Raw genomic sequence first — 19,532 nt, forward strand, 5'->3', positions numbered from 1 at the left:
GCACACACAGACACACAATGTAAAGACTAAGTGAACTTCTCTCCTTTTTATCTGCTTTCAGGTGTGATTTTATATTGCCCACACCTGTTACTTGCCCCAGGTGAGTTTCAAGGAGCATTACATGCTTGAAACAATCTTGTTTACCCACAATTTTGAAAGGGTGCCAATAATTTTGTCCGGCCCATTTTTGGAGTTTTGTTTGACATTATGTCCAATTTGCTTTTTTTCCACCCTTTTTTTGTTGTGTTCCAATACACACAAAGGGAATAAACCTGTGTATAGCAAAACATGTGTTCCTGCAATACTTTTCTGTGAGAAATACTTGATTTTCTGGAAAAATTTCTGGGGTGCCAACAATTTCGGCCATCATACTGGGGTGCCAACAATTTCGGCCATCATACTGTTCCACTTTGTACAAAGATATTAGAGTCAAGAGTTATTCTATAATTTTGCCTCTGGAACAGTATTTAATTGATTTATATGTCCATCCTACACTTGCAATTAAAATATTAAAAACAATAGAAAAACCAGTATTACCAAAAAGTGTAAAAACCTATACTAGTCGCCAAGAACAAACCCAATAAGCAATAACAATAATATTTCATAGGTTATCTAAACTTCTAACATCCATGACCTCTATCGACTATGCTCAATGCGCAGGACACTTTTTAAATAAACATTTGTGAAATTGTAAGAATGAGACACATTACTATTTCCTTATCAGGTTTCTCTGGTTCTCCTTGGTCTCTTTCCAAAGACGTCTCGCTTTGTGTTTTCTCTTCTTTGGCCTTTTCTTCTTCCAATTCTGGCTCCTTTTGTTCTTCATGATGTCTTCCCCCTAAGACAGTCTTCTCTGTTCCACCTAATATATAACAAAGCAAATAATGTACATACCACAGAGAACAATAATTTGTCTATTAGTGTGATATGTCTTATTGCAGGGCGTGCGTGCTCTTTTTACTATTGATTCATGATACTTTTGCTTTTTCATAATTGCAAATAACTGTAGGCTTCCTAAATAAAATAGGATTGCAGAATTACCTGGACAGAACCTGCCATCTTTTATATTTTTTTGTTTTAAAAGACCTATGATTTTGGGAACAGTGTTACTGGATATATTCTGAAGAATTCTCACAGACTAATTTAGAAAGACAGCGCTTTTAGCTACTAATTGTGAACAACGAAGACAAGTGCACTGTTATGACACTATGTCACTAGTATCTGTTTTCAACTGTTTCATTTTAGGATTATACACTATTTCATTTATAGTGTGTTGTTGTTGTTGTTAGCTGTGAAGTCGTGTCCAACCCATCGCGACCCTATGGGCAACGTTCCTCCAGGCCTTCCTGTCCTCTACCATCTTCTGGAGTCCATTTAAGCTCACGCCTACTGCTTCAGTGACTCCATCCAGACACCTCAACCTCATTCTCTGTCGTCCCATTCTTCTATTGCCCTCAATCTTTCCCAGCATTAGGCTCTTCTCCAGTGAGTCCTTCCTTCTCATTAGGTGGCCAAAGTATTTGAGTTTTAGCTTCAGGATCTGGCCTTCTAAAGAGCAGTCAGGGTTGATCTCCTCTAGGAGTGACCAGTTTGATTGCCTTGCAGTCTAAGGGACTCGCAGGAGTCTTCTCCAGCACCACAGTTCAAAGGCCTCAATTCTTTGGCGCTCAGCCTTTTTTATGGTCCACCTTTCACTGCCATACATTGCAACTGGGAAGATCATAGCCTTGACTATACACACTTTTGTTGGCAGGGTGATATTTCTGCTTTTTAGTGTACTGTCTAGATTTGCCATGGCTTTCCTCCCAAAGAGCAAAACTTGGGTTGAAACTTAACATTAAGAAAACCAAGATCATGGCATCCGGCCCTCTCAATTCCTGGCAAATAGATGGGGAAGAAATGGAGGTAGTGACAGATTTTATTTTCCTGGGCTCCAAGATCACTGCAGATGGGGACTGTAGCCAAGAAATTTATGGTGTAGTAGTTTAAAAATTGTTTTGGGGTCTGAATCCTTCCTCTCTAAATATTTGAAACAAATTATCCAAGAGGCAAAAGGTGACATACAAGGAACAAGGTGGACAAAGGAGTTAAGTGAATTTTCTCCTTAAATCTTTTATTCCATCCACATCAAACATGCCTTCATTACAGTGTAACATTCAGCAATTTCATCATTAAAGTCAAATCTGCTGGAACATGTATTTTAATACTTTGTGTTTTTTCTTTAAAATATCATTAAATATCTTGTTCTTGAAATGTTTATCTTTGTATTGCAGATATTAGCCATTTATTGATGTCTGTTTGTAATAAAATATATTTTAGTTCATTAGAGGGAATCATAATCTCATTATGTGCTTTCTTAAATTACAGCATTCACTTCTTAAGACTTACTTGAACAAAATTTTCATAATTTCAGATTCAGTGAAATGTTCATGATTTCATTGATTTAGTCTCTCAGGTCATTAGTACAACAATGACAGACAAATCATCTGTATTCAGTGTTGTCTCCAAACACTATTGTACTGAAATAATAAAAGAACCTGACAACTGAAAAATAATTGCTAACATTTTTTTCCTTTTTTACTATCTTGCTTAGTCTCTAAGCTGCAGCATACTGAATGCTTCTAGAAATAGAAAATTAATTATTCTTAATCCCCTGCTGTATATAATTTCCCTATTATGTATAGTAATAGCTTAAAGAGTAGCATTTGATGTAATTAAAAAACAATTCTACCATAACCCTCAACTTCTGTGTCTTATAATAAACAAACCATCTACAAACAAGGCATTCCCACAAGTGAACTAAACACTTACTTATCTCCCACTGTGAAATGTCTGTTGCTGGCATGGAGGCTGGAACATGGTTCCAATTAACTATGTCTCCAGATGGATGTGACACATCGCTTTTGAGCTGTTCTGGAATGTCCTCTTGATCTAGAGAATAAATATAAACAAAAACTTCATTATTCTGCAATTACCCAAGCCAAGAAGAGGAATGGAACTCAGTGTGGGAATGACTATAGTTCAGAATGCCTGGTATAAGCTATTAATTAATTGTTCCTCCTGGCCAACCTAACAATTACTACAAAAATGAATAAACCTTCAATGGGTCAGAATGTTGCTTTAATCAGAATCCTGGGTCTGTCTGCCTTGGAAACTAATTTTTACAGTACATTTGTTAGCCAATTAGGTGACTCTACCAATTCAATGTGGATTTCCTTTGTTTAAAATGAACCATAATAAATATAAAAACAGTTTGCATTACTTACTACAGTATTTCTTCTTTTATATATCAGGTTTCCATTTCAACTACAGTACAATCCCACTGTCAGCATTTACATTATTGTTACAAGAGGTATGATAATATAGCAGCCTCTTAGGTTGATCTATAGTTTCAAATCTTGAGCCATGCCTGGGATATCAGCACTACTCTCATTTACCTCTATTTACCTAATAATTTACATTATTGTTACAAGAGGTATGATAATATAGCAGCCTCTTAGGTTGATCTATAGTTTCAAATCTTGAGCCACGCCTGGGATATCAGCACTACTCTCATTTACCTACTATAGGTTTCATAAGCTTTGGTCAAATCTATTTAAATTCTATCTCTGTAACAAACATGTGCATTTTGTGCATGTACCTGTTCTTTTACTTTTGTGAAAATAAATTCCTCCAAAATTGCATTCAATTAGTGTCTTCTACACAGCTCTTATTTTCTTTGTTTCTTGCAGTTAACTCAAATGCTACCTTGCATTTTCAAATAATGTTCCTATTATACATTGCATTTTATAATTTTTCAGACAGATGCTTCTATTCTTTCATCTCCAAATTCTGACAATCATTATTTCTGTTCCACAATACTTTCCTGACCTTGCTTTAAGCGTTCAATAATACTCTGTAACAGCTCCATAGATTTTACTTAGTTCCTAGGGTACCAGTTAACAATATCACTAACACTATATACCTCTTAAGCCAGAAAAGAGCATTATGCTTCTCACATATAAAACCAACTTTTTTCTTAGCATTATAGATACATGATATTACTTCTCAAGCAATAGTAAACTGCAGGCTATTTAGATTGGTTTTCTATCACGTTAGACATTAATTCCAAGGAATTAAAAGACAATTTTTTGTTTATCTAAGAGGAAGTTTAAATATTACCCCAAAATGATCAAATCTTGATGCTCATAAGCATGGACACTTATTCTCAGAATTAAAAATCTTACAATGTTTATATAAAGGAGAAACTTACAATCACTAACAAGATTGTGACTTCCTTGGTCTTCATCCAACAACTTTACAGGATTTGCAGTGTTGCTAATATTTTGATGATTCTCTAGTTCTTGATATGGACTAAAAAATTAAAATTTAAGAAAACTATAGACTGTAAAGCTACAGTCAAATATGGAAAGAAAACAGATGTAAAAGAAATATATGCCCATATGAATTACTGATATCTTAAGCCGATATAATCATTTTCAACTGATATTGTTTTGCCCTGATTTATAAACATTCTAAAAGAACAGTTGCATACTGTATATCAAATGCAATGGGAGGGGAGGATTACTAGAAGATGAATTGCCAAGACCAAACTATCCCTAAGAATAGTTAAAATGAGTGAACCAAATGAAGCTAACAAGGAATAGTCTGTGATATTTTACCAACTCTGAATGATAAAGATAAATCGTGGATAACTTCAAGTTATGACTAGAGAAAATTAGGCATATAGCCATACTTTTGACCAGGGGTCTTCAAACTTGGCCCTTTTATGACTTGTGGACTTCAACTCCCAGAAGTCCTCAGCCAGCATGCCTGGCTGAGGACTTCTGGGAGTTGAAGTCCACAAGTCATAAAAGGGCCAAGTTTGAAGACCCCTGCTTTAGACAATAATATATATAGGATGGCAAATATAACTATAGTAACTATTAAATGCTTCAACTAAGTGAAGGTCCTGAAATAACCTTTGATTAAGAGTAACTGAAAAAAACAGGTATCATTTAGTTAAATTTTCTAAAACAATTACCGTACCTTAACTTTTGTTTATTAGGAAGTGGGGATGAACAAGCTGAATCAGGAGATGCGCAGTCTCCTATTCTTAAAATAGGAGACAGAGGCTGATTAGCATTCTCAAGAATATCTGTAAAGCAGAAGTCAACTGTTTATTCTCAAACAATAATCTTAATCAAGCAACAAACCTGACATATCACTTGAATGATATATTTTAATAGCTAAACAATTCTCAGCAAATAAGTATAATGTCAAAATATTCAAAATTTAACATTGGCAAATCTTGTGATTTTTTAAAAAAAATTATACTTGAATTTGCTAAATGAAATAATTCAGATTAAATGAGTTGAATATTTTATATTAAGGAATGTATTTTATGTGAAAAATATGTAGTGGGCCTTCTGTATATACTTTAAATGAACCTCCCTGGACAAGAGGCCATTTGGACATTTGGGCTAAATTAGGGTTTAATTTATTTTCAATATCTATATTTGTACACTCTATTATTTATGTCACTGTTCACCGCCCTGAGTCCTTAGGGAGAAGGGCGGTATATAAATCAAATAAATAAATAAATAAATAAGAGAAAAAAATTGAGGAACCATTAGATTGTTCTAGTTCATCACACTAAACAAAGGAGCCAAGTAGCTCACAGAAAATGTACATGGCTCACGATGGCTGAAAAACTGCAGAATAATTTAAAATGAGCACACATGCAGGTATTATAAGTTCTGGAACATGCATGGCACTTTGAAACATTGGTACACTATACACTAGTTGGGAGAAAACATTTAATTGTGATATAAGACAGTGAATTATTTGTATCACTACCTTAATTTCAACTTTAACTCCATGTATATTTTAGACAACAGAAGTGAAAGCACTTTATTAAAATTGAAGCACTCCACCAATAGTCCTTGACTTATGAACAATCACTCAGCAACTGTTCAAAATTATGGTAGATCTTCACAGAACTGCTTACAACCCAGTTACAAACGTCCAATCGTCAAGTGATTGCTTGGCAACTTGCTAACATTTATGGCCATTTGCAGCATTCTGCGGTCATGTGTCTATGATTTATGACTTTTTTTCCAGAAACCAGCATTGTACTTCTGGTTTCTGGTACAAAATGCCCATAGACTACAATTTAAAGGTTCATTTAATGACTGTAGTTTTTGCTTTGTTACTGCTGCAAAAAAGTCATAAAATCAGGCATAGTCATGTGATAACCCACTTAATGACCACAACTTATACATGTAATTCTGGGCTCAATTACATTCCTAAATCAAGAATTATCTATATGCAGTGATTATGTGATGACAAACATTTCCACACTGCAAGCAGTGTGTTGAAATAGTGTTTCCATTTCAGCAGTGAATGGGAAATTGGAAATGATCTATGAAAGTGAGTAATGAATTATGATACCAAAGTTTGCTATCAATAATACTTGCAACTCACACCAAAGCAACCAAATTTCATAACTGTATCCAATTGCATACCTTCATTAAACAGTTTTTTACTGATGTTCCACCTTGCTTTGGAAACAGGAGTAGAAGAGAGACGCCTGGAAGGTTTTTTTGGAGTGGTACTAAAATGATTTTCATTTCCTGGTGACCAGGTATAGCTTTTACTTTTTTGAAAGTGAAAGGAATGTTCCTGAGACAACAAATTCTCCTGTGTAGATCTCTTTCTTTGCTGAGATGCTAGGATATGGTTACTTGGTGATTGGGAAGATGATGGGATCTTTGTTGGGTCAATTGCTCTTTGAGTGACTTTGTGCTGGTAATTCCTGTAGGCCTCTTGCAAATACTCAGCTTCTCTTTCCAGTTCTTTTATCCTAGCTTTTGTAGTAGCTACAAATTCTAAATCAGAATCTGGTGATGTGTTGAATTTTACGATGTGATTATAATGACTGCGACTTGCTGTATTTCCCATTCCAAGATCAGTCACAGGCTGAGTTTTCAAAAAAGCATGCTCTATATAAATATCATGTGGAACAACCTTATCATCAATCAAGTCAATGACTGAACGATCAACCAGAGAAGGCTTAGGATTCCGATATACTTCATTTTGTAGTGCTAGATAATCAAGAGTTTTGTATAGAAATAAAAAAATACATTTTAGGAAAAGTTGTGTGAATGTTGATTTGGTCATATGATTAACATGTAAAAATAACTTTTGCATTTGAAGCCTACCTTAATATTTTTATATATTTTTCTACACCCAAATCTAAATAGCAAAATTATCCCAAGTCAGAGTGATGGGACAAAATTCTAAATAAAACTGAAAATATCATAGTCATGATAACAAGACTTGCAATGTAATATAATGTGCTCCTTTCAAAGACAAAGGCTGCTTTTACTCATAACAAGGGAAGCTCCCTCATATCTTAGTCAATACCTGACAATACCCTTGACCCTTGGGCTCATCCTCTTAGTACTAACATGTGAAGGGTCTGCAGTGACAGGAAAGACTTGAAAACCCTGCTTGGAGAACTCTGCCCATAGCCATTAGGATCTATCTGGGTTCTCTAAGAATCAACTCTAAGTCCCTAAGATTGAAAGAAAGCAGATTTAGCATTCAGCAATGTCAAGTTAGCTGACTGTGCCTTCAAGGCACAAAAAGAAAGAAGCACGCCAATAAATTTTTAATACAGCATCTGTCCCCCTTTCCTCAAAGTAGTTGGCCATAGACTTTTGCAAAGGTAGATGCAGGCCCAAATTCTTGTTTGTGCAAGTTTATGAACACAAAACTATCAGAATACATACTAACAACAACTACCCAACTCTGCTTTGGACACTACTCTGCAATTTAGGAACAAGTTACAGCTACAGGGAATAGAGCTTTTGTTACTTCCTTTCATTTCTGTGTTGGGCAGACCAATAAAATCTTAAAAATCAAATGAACAACTAAATTGCAAACTGAAATGTTAGAAACTAGAGGGCAGTTTTGTATTATTTCAAAATTAATTTTTGGAAACAAGGAAGCTATCTTTGAATTTAAAAGACCTTTAATAAGAATTGCTACTAGCCAAATTATTCCCTGTGTTCCGTAAAACAAGGTGTTGTTCTTTGTAATAAACAATTATATCCAAGAAACAATACTTTATTTTGGGCAATCATTCATTATGCATATAACATTTCAATAATTTTATTTATTCAATATTTAATAAATTTATTCCATATTTAATAAATTAAATAAATTTATTCAATATTTATTCAATATTTAATAAATTTATGTATTCAATAATTAATAAATTGTGGCAAAAAATAATCTATATGTTTAAATAAAATTGCCTCACATTTGCATCAAATACAAGAGAAAGAGGCTTGAGTTTGAAGGCAAAAAGATGTGAGAAATCAAAATGTTCAAACCTGTCTGTGTTTGCTTCCATTGTAACTTTAATTCTTCTATCTGTACATTTAACTTCCTGATGGTATTTTCATAGTCTGATAACTGGGCCTTTAACTGTATACAGTGATCCATCTGAAAACATTAAAAAAAATACAAAGTAGTTATTAATACGAGTAAGAATAATAACAATTCACACTGGAAGCTAGATTATGCTTATATTGCCATATTTCTCTACTGAGTATCTCGGATAGAAATCTGTTCAAAGATTATTGGAAGCATCTGCAAAACCCAAAAAAACTTACCTCCTTTTGTAACTGTTTTTCCAAGATCTGTTTATGACTTTCAGACTCCTCACATTCAAGCTTTTTGGCATGTTCTATTCTTTTTAACTCTGCCTGAAGGACCATAAAGCCAGATGATGGACGACTCAGCTCTGTAAGTTTAGGAGACTGAAAATTATTATTTTTTAAATCACAACTTGCCTTCACTCTAAAATACCTTATGCCAGAAAATATATTCTGTCATGTATCCAACTTCATTTTTAGTGCTTTATGAGGTATGGATAAATTATTTTTCAGTATCTATTAAAAATGGGTAAGGTATTTATTTCTTGACCAATCACATATAACATAAAAATACAACAAAAACATCTCACATAGGGAAAAACCCTCCAAAATAAAAAATAATACAGCAGATTTACTGAAGAGAACAGGAAAATTACACTGACCTGACAATTTAATTTAAGAAAGAAATTCGAGCTACTGTATATGAGTTTTTGTCTCTTGGCCCTACCATCAAATTTGGGTATTGCTTAATATATTAGCCTGCAATCTTAGTGTAATAAGCAATCTGAATAGTTTTAAATATTAGTCAGATATAAAATATGTACTTTCATGACTGCTATGTAAAATCTGGCTAAGAAGCATATAACACTGTGTGACAAACTAACAGGAGGAATGAGATATGCACCTCATCTTCACTGTCTGTAAAATTTTATTGCAGTAATTACTTTAGGCTTGGAGAAATGACTGATCCAAAAGAATGACACTAGATTCAACCTGGTCACTGGTGTATATATATAATACAGATAAATATGTTTTTTCTTTAACAAAGGTTCTGAATATTCTTTTCAGTTTCCTAAAGATACAAGTATGAAATATTTTAACGGTTTGAGGAGCAAAAAAAGCAGTCATTTCCCACCCTCCTTAATGAATATATGAGATATAATGGTTGAGTATCCAACTCTTCCCAAAATTTAGAGTACTGTGTCTTTATTCAAATAAATGACAGAGACAATTGCACAAAATCATGCTTCATAGGACAATGCTAACTGTAGTTCAGTTATAATGCTTCTATACTTTTGCTAATACTTCCTGAAACACTACAAAAACATCAACACTTAGGACAGAAGTACAACAAGAAAGAAAACAAGTATCTCACACCCAATGTAATAATGCTATCACTGATAGTACAAAATTATAGTATCTGTGTAATTCGTTCCAATAAAATACCGGTGTATTAGATTCATACTAACTGTCTTGGAGCAGTAGGTTTTCATTGTGTGCTTCCTCCAGCTGCTGTTCAAGTAGTTTATTCTGTGTTTGATACTTTATTCTCTCCTCTTTTAGTGTAGGATAATCTGAAACTTCTTTCAGTTTTTCAGTCAACAACTGATTCTGTTTGCTTAGTAATAAAACTTGAGCCTTGACTGAATCTATTTCCAGCTAGAAATAAATAGCAAATTAGAAATGAAATTATCAGACTTGTTCAGAGATTTACAGACTATTCATTTGGCATGTCCATTTCAGAACATGCTAAAACTTCTGTATTTCAATTTCAATTACCTCAAGTTCTTTTGCACGCAAAACAGCTTGGTTGAATTCTTGCTTTTTTGAATTAAGCGCAATAGTCTCTTCATGCAAAAGCATAGCCTTTTCTAATCAGAAACACAAAAAGTTTTAGATTAAATTTATTTTGAAAATAGTTTACAAGACCAAAAGTTATTTGCCTTTTTTTTACTACTTTACCTTTTTGCTCTGTCTCATTTTCAGCAAACTTTTTTGTCCTGGTTATGTATTCTTCTTTTAATTCAAGTTGATATCTAGAAATAAAATTACATGCTGGCAACTGATTTGACTTAACTTGTGATGCTAAAGTTCACTTTTTTAAAAAATTTGCCTTTGAGTCAATCTTGGCTCATGTTTATTGTCTGTTCTAGTTCTTAATTACTAATTTTTCTTTCCAAAAGAACACAGTGTTAAAGAATGCAAGTTTGCCAATCTTCTTTTCTGTCATAAAGTGAATGTTAGGATGAATACATTTTGAAAACAAAATCAGGCACACGGTACATCAAAAACTAACATCTATCACTACCTGCATAAAAGTTAGAACCATCACTTACAGCAAAAAAGAAGCATCATCAAAACTCTTAAGTAACTGAGCCAGCATTGTCACCTTTATTTGTGGCTTCTACTTCTAAATGATTGCTTTTTAAACAAATTCATACTATCCAGATTTAAGTGTTAAATTTGTTTCAAATCTAGACTTCAAGCAAGTTGTATTTTCTGATATATTTACGCCTTTTTATTTCTTTTGCTTTAAATTTCAATTATTTTTATATTTATTTCTTGAAATATTTCTTGAAATAAAAATGCATTGTCCTCAAAACTCAATGAAGCTTAGTTCTTCATAAATATGCCCAGTGCTTTTTTTTGTAAAAGAAAAAGGTGCCGGAACTCACCCATGTCATATAACCCACCTTGCCTACCCTACAAGGTTCCATCTGAAAAAGGTGCTGGAACTCCGTTCTGGGTGTTCTATGACAAAAAAAGCCCTGAATATGCCTAGAATTGCATTTTGGATTTTTTTGTATCAGACTGGATATGGACAAAAAAGTCAGTATGTCTGTATATTTGCACAGCAGCATATTTTTTAATCATAGCAACAGCAGGTAAATAAGGGGACAAGTTTTATTATGGGTTTAAGATTTGGAAAATCTACCACCAATAAATTAAAATCCATGTCCTTCTAAATAGTGCCCATCACTACAATCTGAGCAAGCAGCATGAAATACATGCACTCTTGACTGGAAAAGAGTCAAGAATAACAAAAGCCCTACTTCCCCTTCCTCTTCCATCTCCCTCTGATAAGTATTTTCATAACATACAAATACAATCCAACAATTTTTGGATGAGGTGAGTTCTTCTCTACAGTGAGGGGAAAAAAGTATTTGATTCCCTGCTGATTTTGTACGTTTTGCCCACTGACAAAGAAATGATTAGTCTATAATTTTAATGGTAGGTTTATTTTAACAGTGAGAGACAGAATAACAATAACAAAAATCCAGAAAAATGCATTTTAAAAAGTTATAAATTTGCATTTTAATGAGTGAAATAAGTATTTGGCCCCTTCGCAAAACATGACATAGTACTTGCTGGCAAAACCCTTGTTGGCAATCACAGAGGTCAGACGTTTCTTGTAGTTGGCCACCAGGTTTGCACACATCTCAGGAGGGATTTTGTTCCACTCCTCTTTGCAGATTCTCTCCAAGTCATTAAGGTTTCGAGGCTGACATTTGGCAGCTCGAACCTTCAGCTCCCTCCACAGATTTTCTATGGGATTAAGGTCTGGAGACTGGCTAGGCCACAACAGGACCTTAATGTGCTTCTTGAGCCACTCCTTTTTTGCCTTGGCCGTGTGTTCTGGGTTACTGCCATGCTGGAATACCGATCCACGACCCATTTTCAATGCCCCCTGGCTGAGGGAAGGAGGTTCTCACCCAAGATTTGATGGTACTTGGCTCCGTCCATCATCCCTTTGATGTGGTGAAGTTGTCCTGTCACATTAGCAGAAACACCCCCCAAAGCATGGTGAGTTGAGTTGATGCCAACGAGCTTGATTTTGGTCTCATCTGACCACAACACTTTCACCCAGTTCTCTCTGAATCATTCAGATGTTCACTGGCAAACTTCAGACAGGCCTCTACATGTGCTTTATTGAGCAGAGGGACCTTGTCGGAGGTGCAGAATTTCAGTCCTTCATGGCTTACTGTGTTACCAATTGTTTTCTTGATGACTATGGTCCCAGCTGCCTTGAGATCATTGACAAGATCCTCTTGTGTAGTTCTGGGCTGATTCCTCACTGTTTTCATGATCATTGAAACTCCACGAGGTGAGATCTTGCATGGAGCCCCAGACTAATTGTCAATTATTTTGTGTTTCTTCCATTTGCGAATAATCACACCAACTGTTGTCACCTTCTCACCAGGTTGCTTGGCGATAGTCTTGTAGCCCATTCCAGCCTGTGTAGGTCTACAATCTTGTTCCTGACATCCTTGGACAGCTCTTTGGTCTTGGCCATGGTGGAGAGTTTGGAATCTGATTGCTTCTGTGGACAGGTGTCTTTTATACAGGTAACAAGCTGAGATTAGGAGCACTCCCTTTAAGAGAGTGCTCCTAATCTTACCTCGTTACCTATATAAAAGACACCTGGGAGCCTGTCAGGCCCCCTCAAATGGATTTGCTTACAGTTTATTGCTTGTGCCTATGTTTTCATTTTCAAGGCCTGCCATTCTGTTGGGAGGGGAACTTGTTCATTGGGGAATGTATTTGCTTTGCCCTTCCTCCATGTGAAAGGAATGTGACCTGAAAACATCTGTATTATCTCCAGACAACGGAGCCTGGGACCATTGGGAAACGAAATTGAGAGAGATCTTGAGAAAGGCGCTAAATCACTAGGTTCTCAAACAACCTAGTACCTATGTATTGGCTGGATTTCAAATGGATGGGGAGGGGAGGAGACCTAAATGGGCATTTTGATGTAACTGTCATGGTTCCAATTAATGAGGACTGCTCCTGACCTCCGATCATTCCGCCGGGGCCTGAAGACCTGGCTCTTTGAGCTCTCGGGCCCAGGCTGAGGAGAAAATTTTAACTGGGGTTTTAATCTACAGGGTGAATTTAATGCTTTTTTAATTGGTTTTAACTTTTGTATGTTTCGATTTTAATTCCCTGTAAACCGCCCTGAGTCCTCAGGGAAAGGGCGGTATACAAATGCAAATATTAAATTAAATTAAATTAAATGAGACAGATCAAAGAACATTCAGGCATTGTTTATTCTAAAAAGCCTATAATAATGAGAACGAAGCATCGGCACTCATGGATGGATGCCAGAATATGAATTCTCCTCTCCTGAACACATCGTATCAAACACAATTCCCTCCCTTAGTTTACACGTCATAAATCACATTCTCCAATTAGTTTAACATGCAAAGATTCACTTCCTTTCTGTAGCACGCCATTCCTTATCTTATTAAAACAACCGGGTTAGCATACTCTTCCCCCCCGCAGCTTCATTTGATTCAAAGCAAAAAAGTTTAAAGTAAAAAGCTGCCTCTGTTGTCAGAGCAAAAACATCCAATGTTTGCAGCATTGACAGTAACCTTTCATACGCAAAATCTTCAGACCTTGCTTTATCTTCCTGCTATCACTAATTCTCAATAAAACTTCCTTTTGAAACAATGCCTGTTTAAAGAGATCTGCTTCCTTGGGAGATCTAGTTGAGGGAGGTCCTTACATAAAGCAAGGTCTGCAGTAGTGCCCAACCCGAAGAGGTGTCTGCCCTATTGTGGGGAGGCGTGCACGATATGTCTTCACCTGACAGTGGCACGGCAGAAGCTGGAACTGAGTATTGGAGTGAGTCGCCCACCCAGGTCTGCCTCAAAGAAGGCACCTCCAGGTGTTTGGAAGATGGTCGTTCGGCGCCAGAAAGAAAGAGGATAGGGAAGGAAGAAACCAAAGGGTAATCTTCACCCAGGGTGCTGGAAAAAAAGCTCGGAAGAAAAATATGAAGTGTCTTCTGATGATGAAGAGATGGACAAACAGTCGGACCTAATGGGAATCCTGAAGCGAGCCATGCAATACATGGTGGAAGCTTTGGAGGACCTAAAGGCTAAATCCCTGGAATGCCCCGAAAAAGAACTGACTGAGGAAGTTGAGGGTGGAGAAGACGTGACAGGGGGAGCAACAGGCTCAATGAAATTGGCGGCAGCTACTCCAGCCGCACAGTGGCGAGCAACCCCCTGGAGAGCATGGACTCCACAGGTACCCAGAGAAAGAGCCTCCCAGGAAGAGCCAAACTGATTCCACTGGGGGTGAAGTTTGATGGAGATCCCCAACTGCTGGGGTTCTTCCTGGCTCACATTCTCACATACATTCAAGTATGGGAGAACTCTGCCCAACGATGTGGCAAAGATTAGAGTCGTTACCCTAGCCTTGGAAGGGGCTGCAGCCAGATGGATGGTCATCCTACACAACTGTGATGCCCCTGAACTCCAGAATTTTAACAGGTTCATGACAGCATTGAGGCACCGGTTTGCAGATCACCTGGTAGACCAGAAGGCTTGGGACCACATAAAAACAGTGAAGCAAGGCAGCAACTGGTGGCCAAATATACAGAGAAGTTCCACGACTTGGCATGCTGCCTCAACTGGCCTGAAGACATCCTGCTAAGCTGTTTTCAAGCTGTGAGTGATGATCTGTACAATGCCTGCATAGCCCGCGGAGCACCTGCATGCTTATATGACTGGTGCATTCTAGCTGAGAAGTAGAAATCGACCAAACCCCAAACCAGTACCATTCTGGGAAATCCGGGAAAGAAATCCAACAAGAGAGAAGGGGAGACTCCAGTAGACCCTCCACAAACCAGCCGCGGTCAGCCGCTTGCTTCAGGTGTGGCAAGGAAGGCCATCGTGCTATAGGGCAGGGGTCCCCAAGCCCTGGTCCATGGACCAGTACCCGGCCACAGCATGCCAGCAACCGGGCCACACAAAGAGCAAAGCCCCATCTGCGAGATGCAGGCAGCACACAAAACCACTCACTCTCTGGTCCATGGAAAAACCTCACTCCATGGAACCAGTCCCTGGTGCCCCAAAGGCTGGGGACCTCTGCTATAGAATGCTGCAGCAAAGCTCCAGCCAAGAAGTTGGACTGCTACTCTGTGGGAAAACCGAGTAAGCCTGCTCGAGCTCGAAAGACAGTCCTGAAGACCACCAAGGTCGTGGAGCTCCTGAGCCCCAAAAGCAGAGGGTAGAGCTCCAACCCCACCGGACGACAAGTCAGGAACACCGGAGACAATCCCCTGGAAAGTGGGCCGATTGACCCCATAACCATGCCCATGAGAATTGTCGATCCCAGACATGGGCAGGAGAATGGTCCTCACAGCATTGTTGGACTTGGGATGCACCTGGTGCCTAATAAGCCCAAACCTAATCAGAAAACTGGGGGCTCCCCTAAAGAAACTCAAAGACCCAATCACTTTCAGGAAGCTCAATGGGTCCGTGACTGGGGGCATCCCAGCAAGCTTTGGGACTAACCATGGGATGCCATTCAGAGACATTAGCTTTCATCGTGGCTCCCAGTATGGAATGGCCTCTTGTCCTTGAGCTAACCTGGTTAAAGAAGTGGGACCCCCTTATCAACTGGAGAAAGGGGCGACTAAAGGTCCCAAAGAAGAGAACCCCTACCCAAAATATGTGTGGTTATAAAGTAGAGGGCTCAAAGCAGGAATTGGCATCTTCCTTGAGCGAGCAAGAGCTGCAGAGCATCCCAAAAGAATATTGTGACCTGGCCGAGGTTTTCATTGAGAAGAGGTCAGATGAGCTTTCCCTTCACCAACCTACAGACTATGCAATTGAGATAAACCTAGGGGCCAAGCTACCAAAACCAAAGCTACTGTATATTCCATGACTCCCAGGGAATTAGATGAGTTATGCAAGTTAATCAATAAGAATTTGGCCCGGGGGTTCATTCAACTGGCTAGAACCTGGGTGGCAACCCCGTGCTCTATTTTGGGAGAAAAAGGATGGGTCTCTTTGCCTATGCGTCGATTATACATGTTTAAAAGCTGTATCCATGGAGAATTTGTACCATTTGCCCCTTATGAGAGATAGGCTGGCTCACCTGCCAAAAGGGATTTTTTTTCAAAGAAACTGACAATATGGAATAAGGAAAAGACTTTCTATATAAATCAGAAGGAACCCGAGGATCAAGAAGAAGAACAGCTGGAAGAGAAGATAAACAGTTCAGGACAACTACGTCAAGATGGAAAAATAAAGAGACGACCTGTTAGATCTGCTAGCCCCCTCAAAAAAATGGCAACCAGATGGTTTTTTAATGTCAAATTAACAATACAAGATTTATTTGACTCAAAAGCACAGACATGGAAGACAATTTGGCAAAGAAAGAAAGCTAAAATAAGACTGAAGAAGAATGGGGTTTCGCCCTATCTATGAGAATTAAAATAGAATATACTTAAATAGATAAGATCTCTACTTTGAATACATGATATTTGTATGAACTGAAAGAAAATTTTCATTAAAAACTTAGAAGTATAAATATTAAAAGTCAGATTTGAATACTGATTTGCTCATAAAGCTCATATGAAGGTGATATATCATCTCTATATCTCTATATATATGTAAATTGTTTGGCTTGCTAAGGGAGACCGATATGAATGCTTAACAAACATTTAACATACATACATACATACATACATACATACATACATACATATATACCCCAAGGACATAATTGGCTTAGAAAACCAAGGAGTATACGAAATCCCATGCACCACCTGCCCCACCACATACATCGGACAGACCAACAGAAGAATAAGTGCACGCATTGAAGAGCACAAAATCTCACTCAGAAAAGGAGAACAAACTTCATCCCTGGTCCAACACTTTGAAGCCACGGGACATGAAAATGATTTTAAAAAAACCAAAACTATCGCCAAAATTGAACATTTTAACAACAGAATAATCAGAGAAGCCATTGAGATAGAAAAACGCCCCCACAGCATAAACAAACAAGATGATACCTCTCGCCTACCAACCATTTGGAAACCCGCCTTGACAGACGAGTCCCAACCACCAAGAATGATAGACCCAAAGTCATGATAACACCACATGACATTACCACCACACAACCATTCAAAAAGCAAATCCGAACCCACAATGATAACGAGGCACAACCACAAAACAGAAACCTAACTACAGCTGCAACATCAGCCACTTTAAACCCCTCCAAACCACACAATAAGCAAACTGACACCCACTATAAAAACATGGCACCACCACAAACACGAAGCCGAACAAAAGCAGCACAACTCACCAGCTCAGGTCTAAGGCTGGCAGCTGAGACCAGCCCATCCACTCAAAACACACCCCCACCCAATCAGAACACACCCACCATTCAAAACACACTCCCACCCAATCAGAACACACTTACTCCCCCACCCAATCAGAGCACACCTCCACCCACAGAACACCCCCCCTCTGGCAGTTTAAAAAAGAGGAACAAACAGCCACATGCTTCTCCCAGAAGAAGGAAGCAGAAGCCACCAGCCTGATGATGACGGATGGGATTCCGTCGAAACGTCGCCCCTACACCTTTAGTTCTACGCGGGGAAAAACCCGAATAACCAAAGATCCATATATATATATATATATATATATATATATATATATATATATATATATATATATATATATATATATATATAATCTCAGAAGGGTATGGCTGACTGATGAAAACTAATAAGTTTGAAATGCATATCAGTCTCCCTTCTTTGTTAGCAATTTAAAATTTACACACACACACACACATATATATATAACAATAATTTTTTGTTAGCAATCCAAAAAAAATTACACAAATATGAACTGTCACTGTTGTGACTACAGCCTGTGGATGGCCTTCGGTTAGGCTGAAACAGGCAATAAGATTTGTCCCGTGTTTGGGGCCTAGCAAGGTATTCTAAAACACTTAACAAACACTTAACATACATACACACACACATATATATGCTAAAAATTATTGATAAATGTAATAAATATGTCTTTATGTACCGGTAAGAATAAAAATTATTAGCTTAAACATAAATGTGGGTGAGCTGCCAACACTCAAATTTTGATCATGTAATTTCAAAGTCACTGCAACTGCCATAACTTTAGGATTGGCTGTAAATACCATTTGTTCAGCACCAACATAACTTCGAAGAGTTGCTAAATGAATGGCAATTAAGCAAGGACTACATTTTAAACATTCTCTAAAGACCAGAAGCATATATATTACTTTAACAGCTCATTTCTCAACTTCTGGTCATATGTCTCCTCAATGTTCTTCACATTAATCTCCCGCCGATGAAGTGAATCTTCAACAGTTCTATTCTTTGATTCTTGAAGCTTTTGAGCTCTAGGAAAACAGAAGAAAATGTCTGGTAAGCTTTAGAAATGAGTCAATACAACGTTAATGTCAGGTCTGCCTCCATTCAAATCCTAAGAAAGAAAACCCCGACTCCATGGATTTGAAGAAGAGGTACTTTTATTAAGAATGAACTGATAGCAGCAAAAGCAAGGTAAGAGCTGAATAAAAACCACATGAACATTACACATTGAATGCTTCCCCACAGCCCTCCTCCCCAAGGTCCAGCCAAAACAGGCCAATCAATGTCCAATATGATGTTATGAGAAACCCTCTTCAGCAGATTATGTGTACTCTGGAGGCCCAGGATGACTGGCCTTGTAAAGTCTAAACATTTCCCTTCCAATTCTCACAGGAACACTTTACACCAGCTCACTTCCCCACCCCAAATACCAGATGCTCCCCTCCCCCATTACTATGGCAACTGAGGGCAAACAAAAGGCAAACTGCAAACTGGAAATTCAGCTGACAATTAGAAGGCATAGTTCTAACTTCCATTTCCAATTCTCTCATTGCTGTTTGGGAAAACAATATCATTACCCCATAAAGAATAAGTAAATATTCTCTTAGAGAAACATTTATGGTATTTATTAAGACCTATCAAGCAAATTCCTGCCTTTAAATAAAAAGTCAATTTTGCGCAATAACCCAAATGACAAATGTTATGAATTATTGCTTTAAGCAGCTTGCTCACATTCACAGGTATCAAAAACTGAATATGATTTATAACATGTTCACTATCTCAGATATTAAACTAAGACAACAAATAGAACAATCCAATTTAGAATTGGCAATGAAGATACTGAAGTGGTGAATAGCTTTTCCCTTTTAGAAACAACCATCAACAGTAGACAGAACAAGCAGTCAAGAAATATCGCCATAAACTAACATTAGGTAGAGCTGTCATGA

The 19,532-nt window shown here is 37.5% G+C and overlaps 1 protein-coding gene across 5 annotated transcripts in view; it reads right to left on the reverse strand.

The window, feature by feature from the left end:
• The window catches only part of OFD1 (OFD1 centriole and centriolar satellite protein), a 50,405-nt gene that overhangs the window by 14,262 nt on the left and 16,611 nt on the right, over positions 1–19,532 (reverse strand). For 4 of the 5 annotated variants that reach the window (XR_014492526.1, XR_014492527.1, XM_083362689.1 and 1 more), the window contains exons 10-20: positions 18,495–18,614; positions 10,389–10,462; positions 10,206–10,297; positions 9,896–10,085; positions 8,664–8,794; positions 8,382–8,493; positions 6,507–7,085; positions 5,029–5,137; positions 4,253–4,353; positions 2,812–2,931; positions 711–862 (exon numbers count right to left, since the gene is read on the reverse strand). Coding sequence is in view for 3 of the 5 variants with exons in the window: in XM_083362689.1 (XP_083218815.1) it covers positions 711–862; positions 2,812–2,931; positions 4,253–4,353; positions 5,029–5,137; positions 6,507–7,085; positions 8,382–8,493; positions 8,664–8,794; positions 9,896–10,085; positions 10,206–10,297; positions 10,389–10,462; positions 18,495–18,614 (1,780 nt within the window). In the remaining 2 variants the exon portion in view is untranslated. The remainder of the gene's footprint in view (positions 1–710; positions 863–2,811; positions 2,932–4,252; positions 4,354–5,028; positions 5,138–6,506; positions 7,086–8,381; positions 8,494–8,663; positions 8,795–9,895; positions 10,086–10,205; positions 10,298–10,388; positions 10,463–18,494; positions 18,615–19,532) is intronic. The other variant, XM_083362690.1, reaches the window with a different exon arrangement.

This window comes from Vipera ursinii, assembly GCF_947247035.1.
Source record: "Vipera ursinii genome assembly, chromosome: 4".
In the NCBI taxonomy this organism is placed as follows: domain Eukaryota; kingdom Metazoa; phylum Chordata; class Lepidosauria; order Squamata; family Viperidae; genus Vipera; species Vipera ursinii.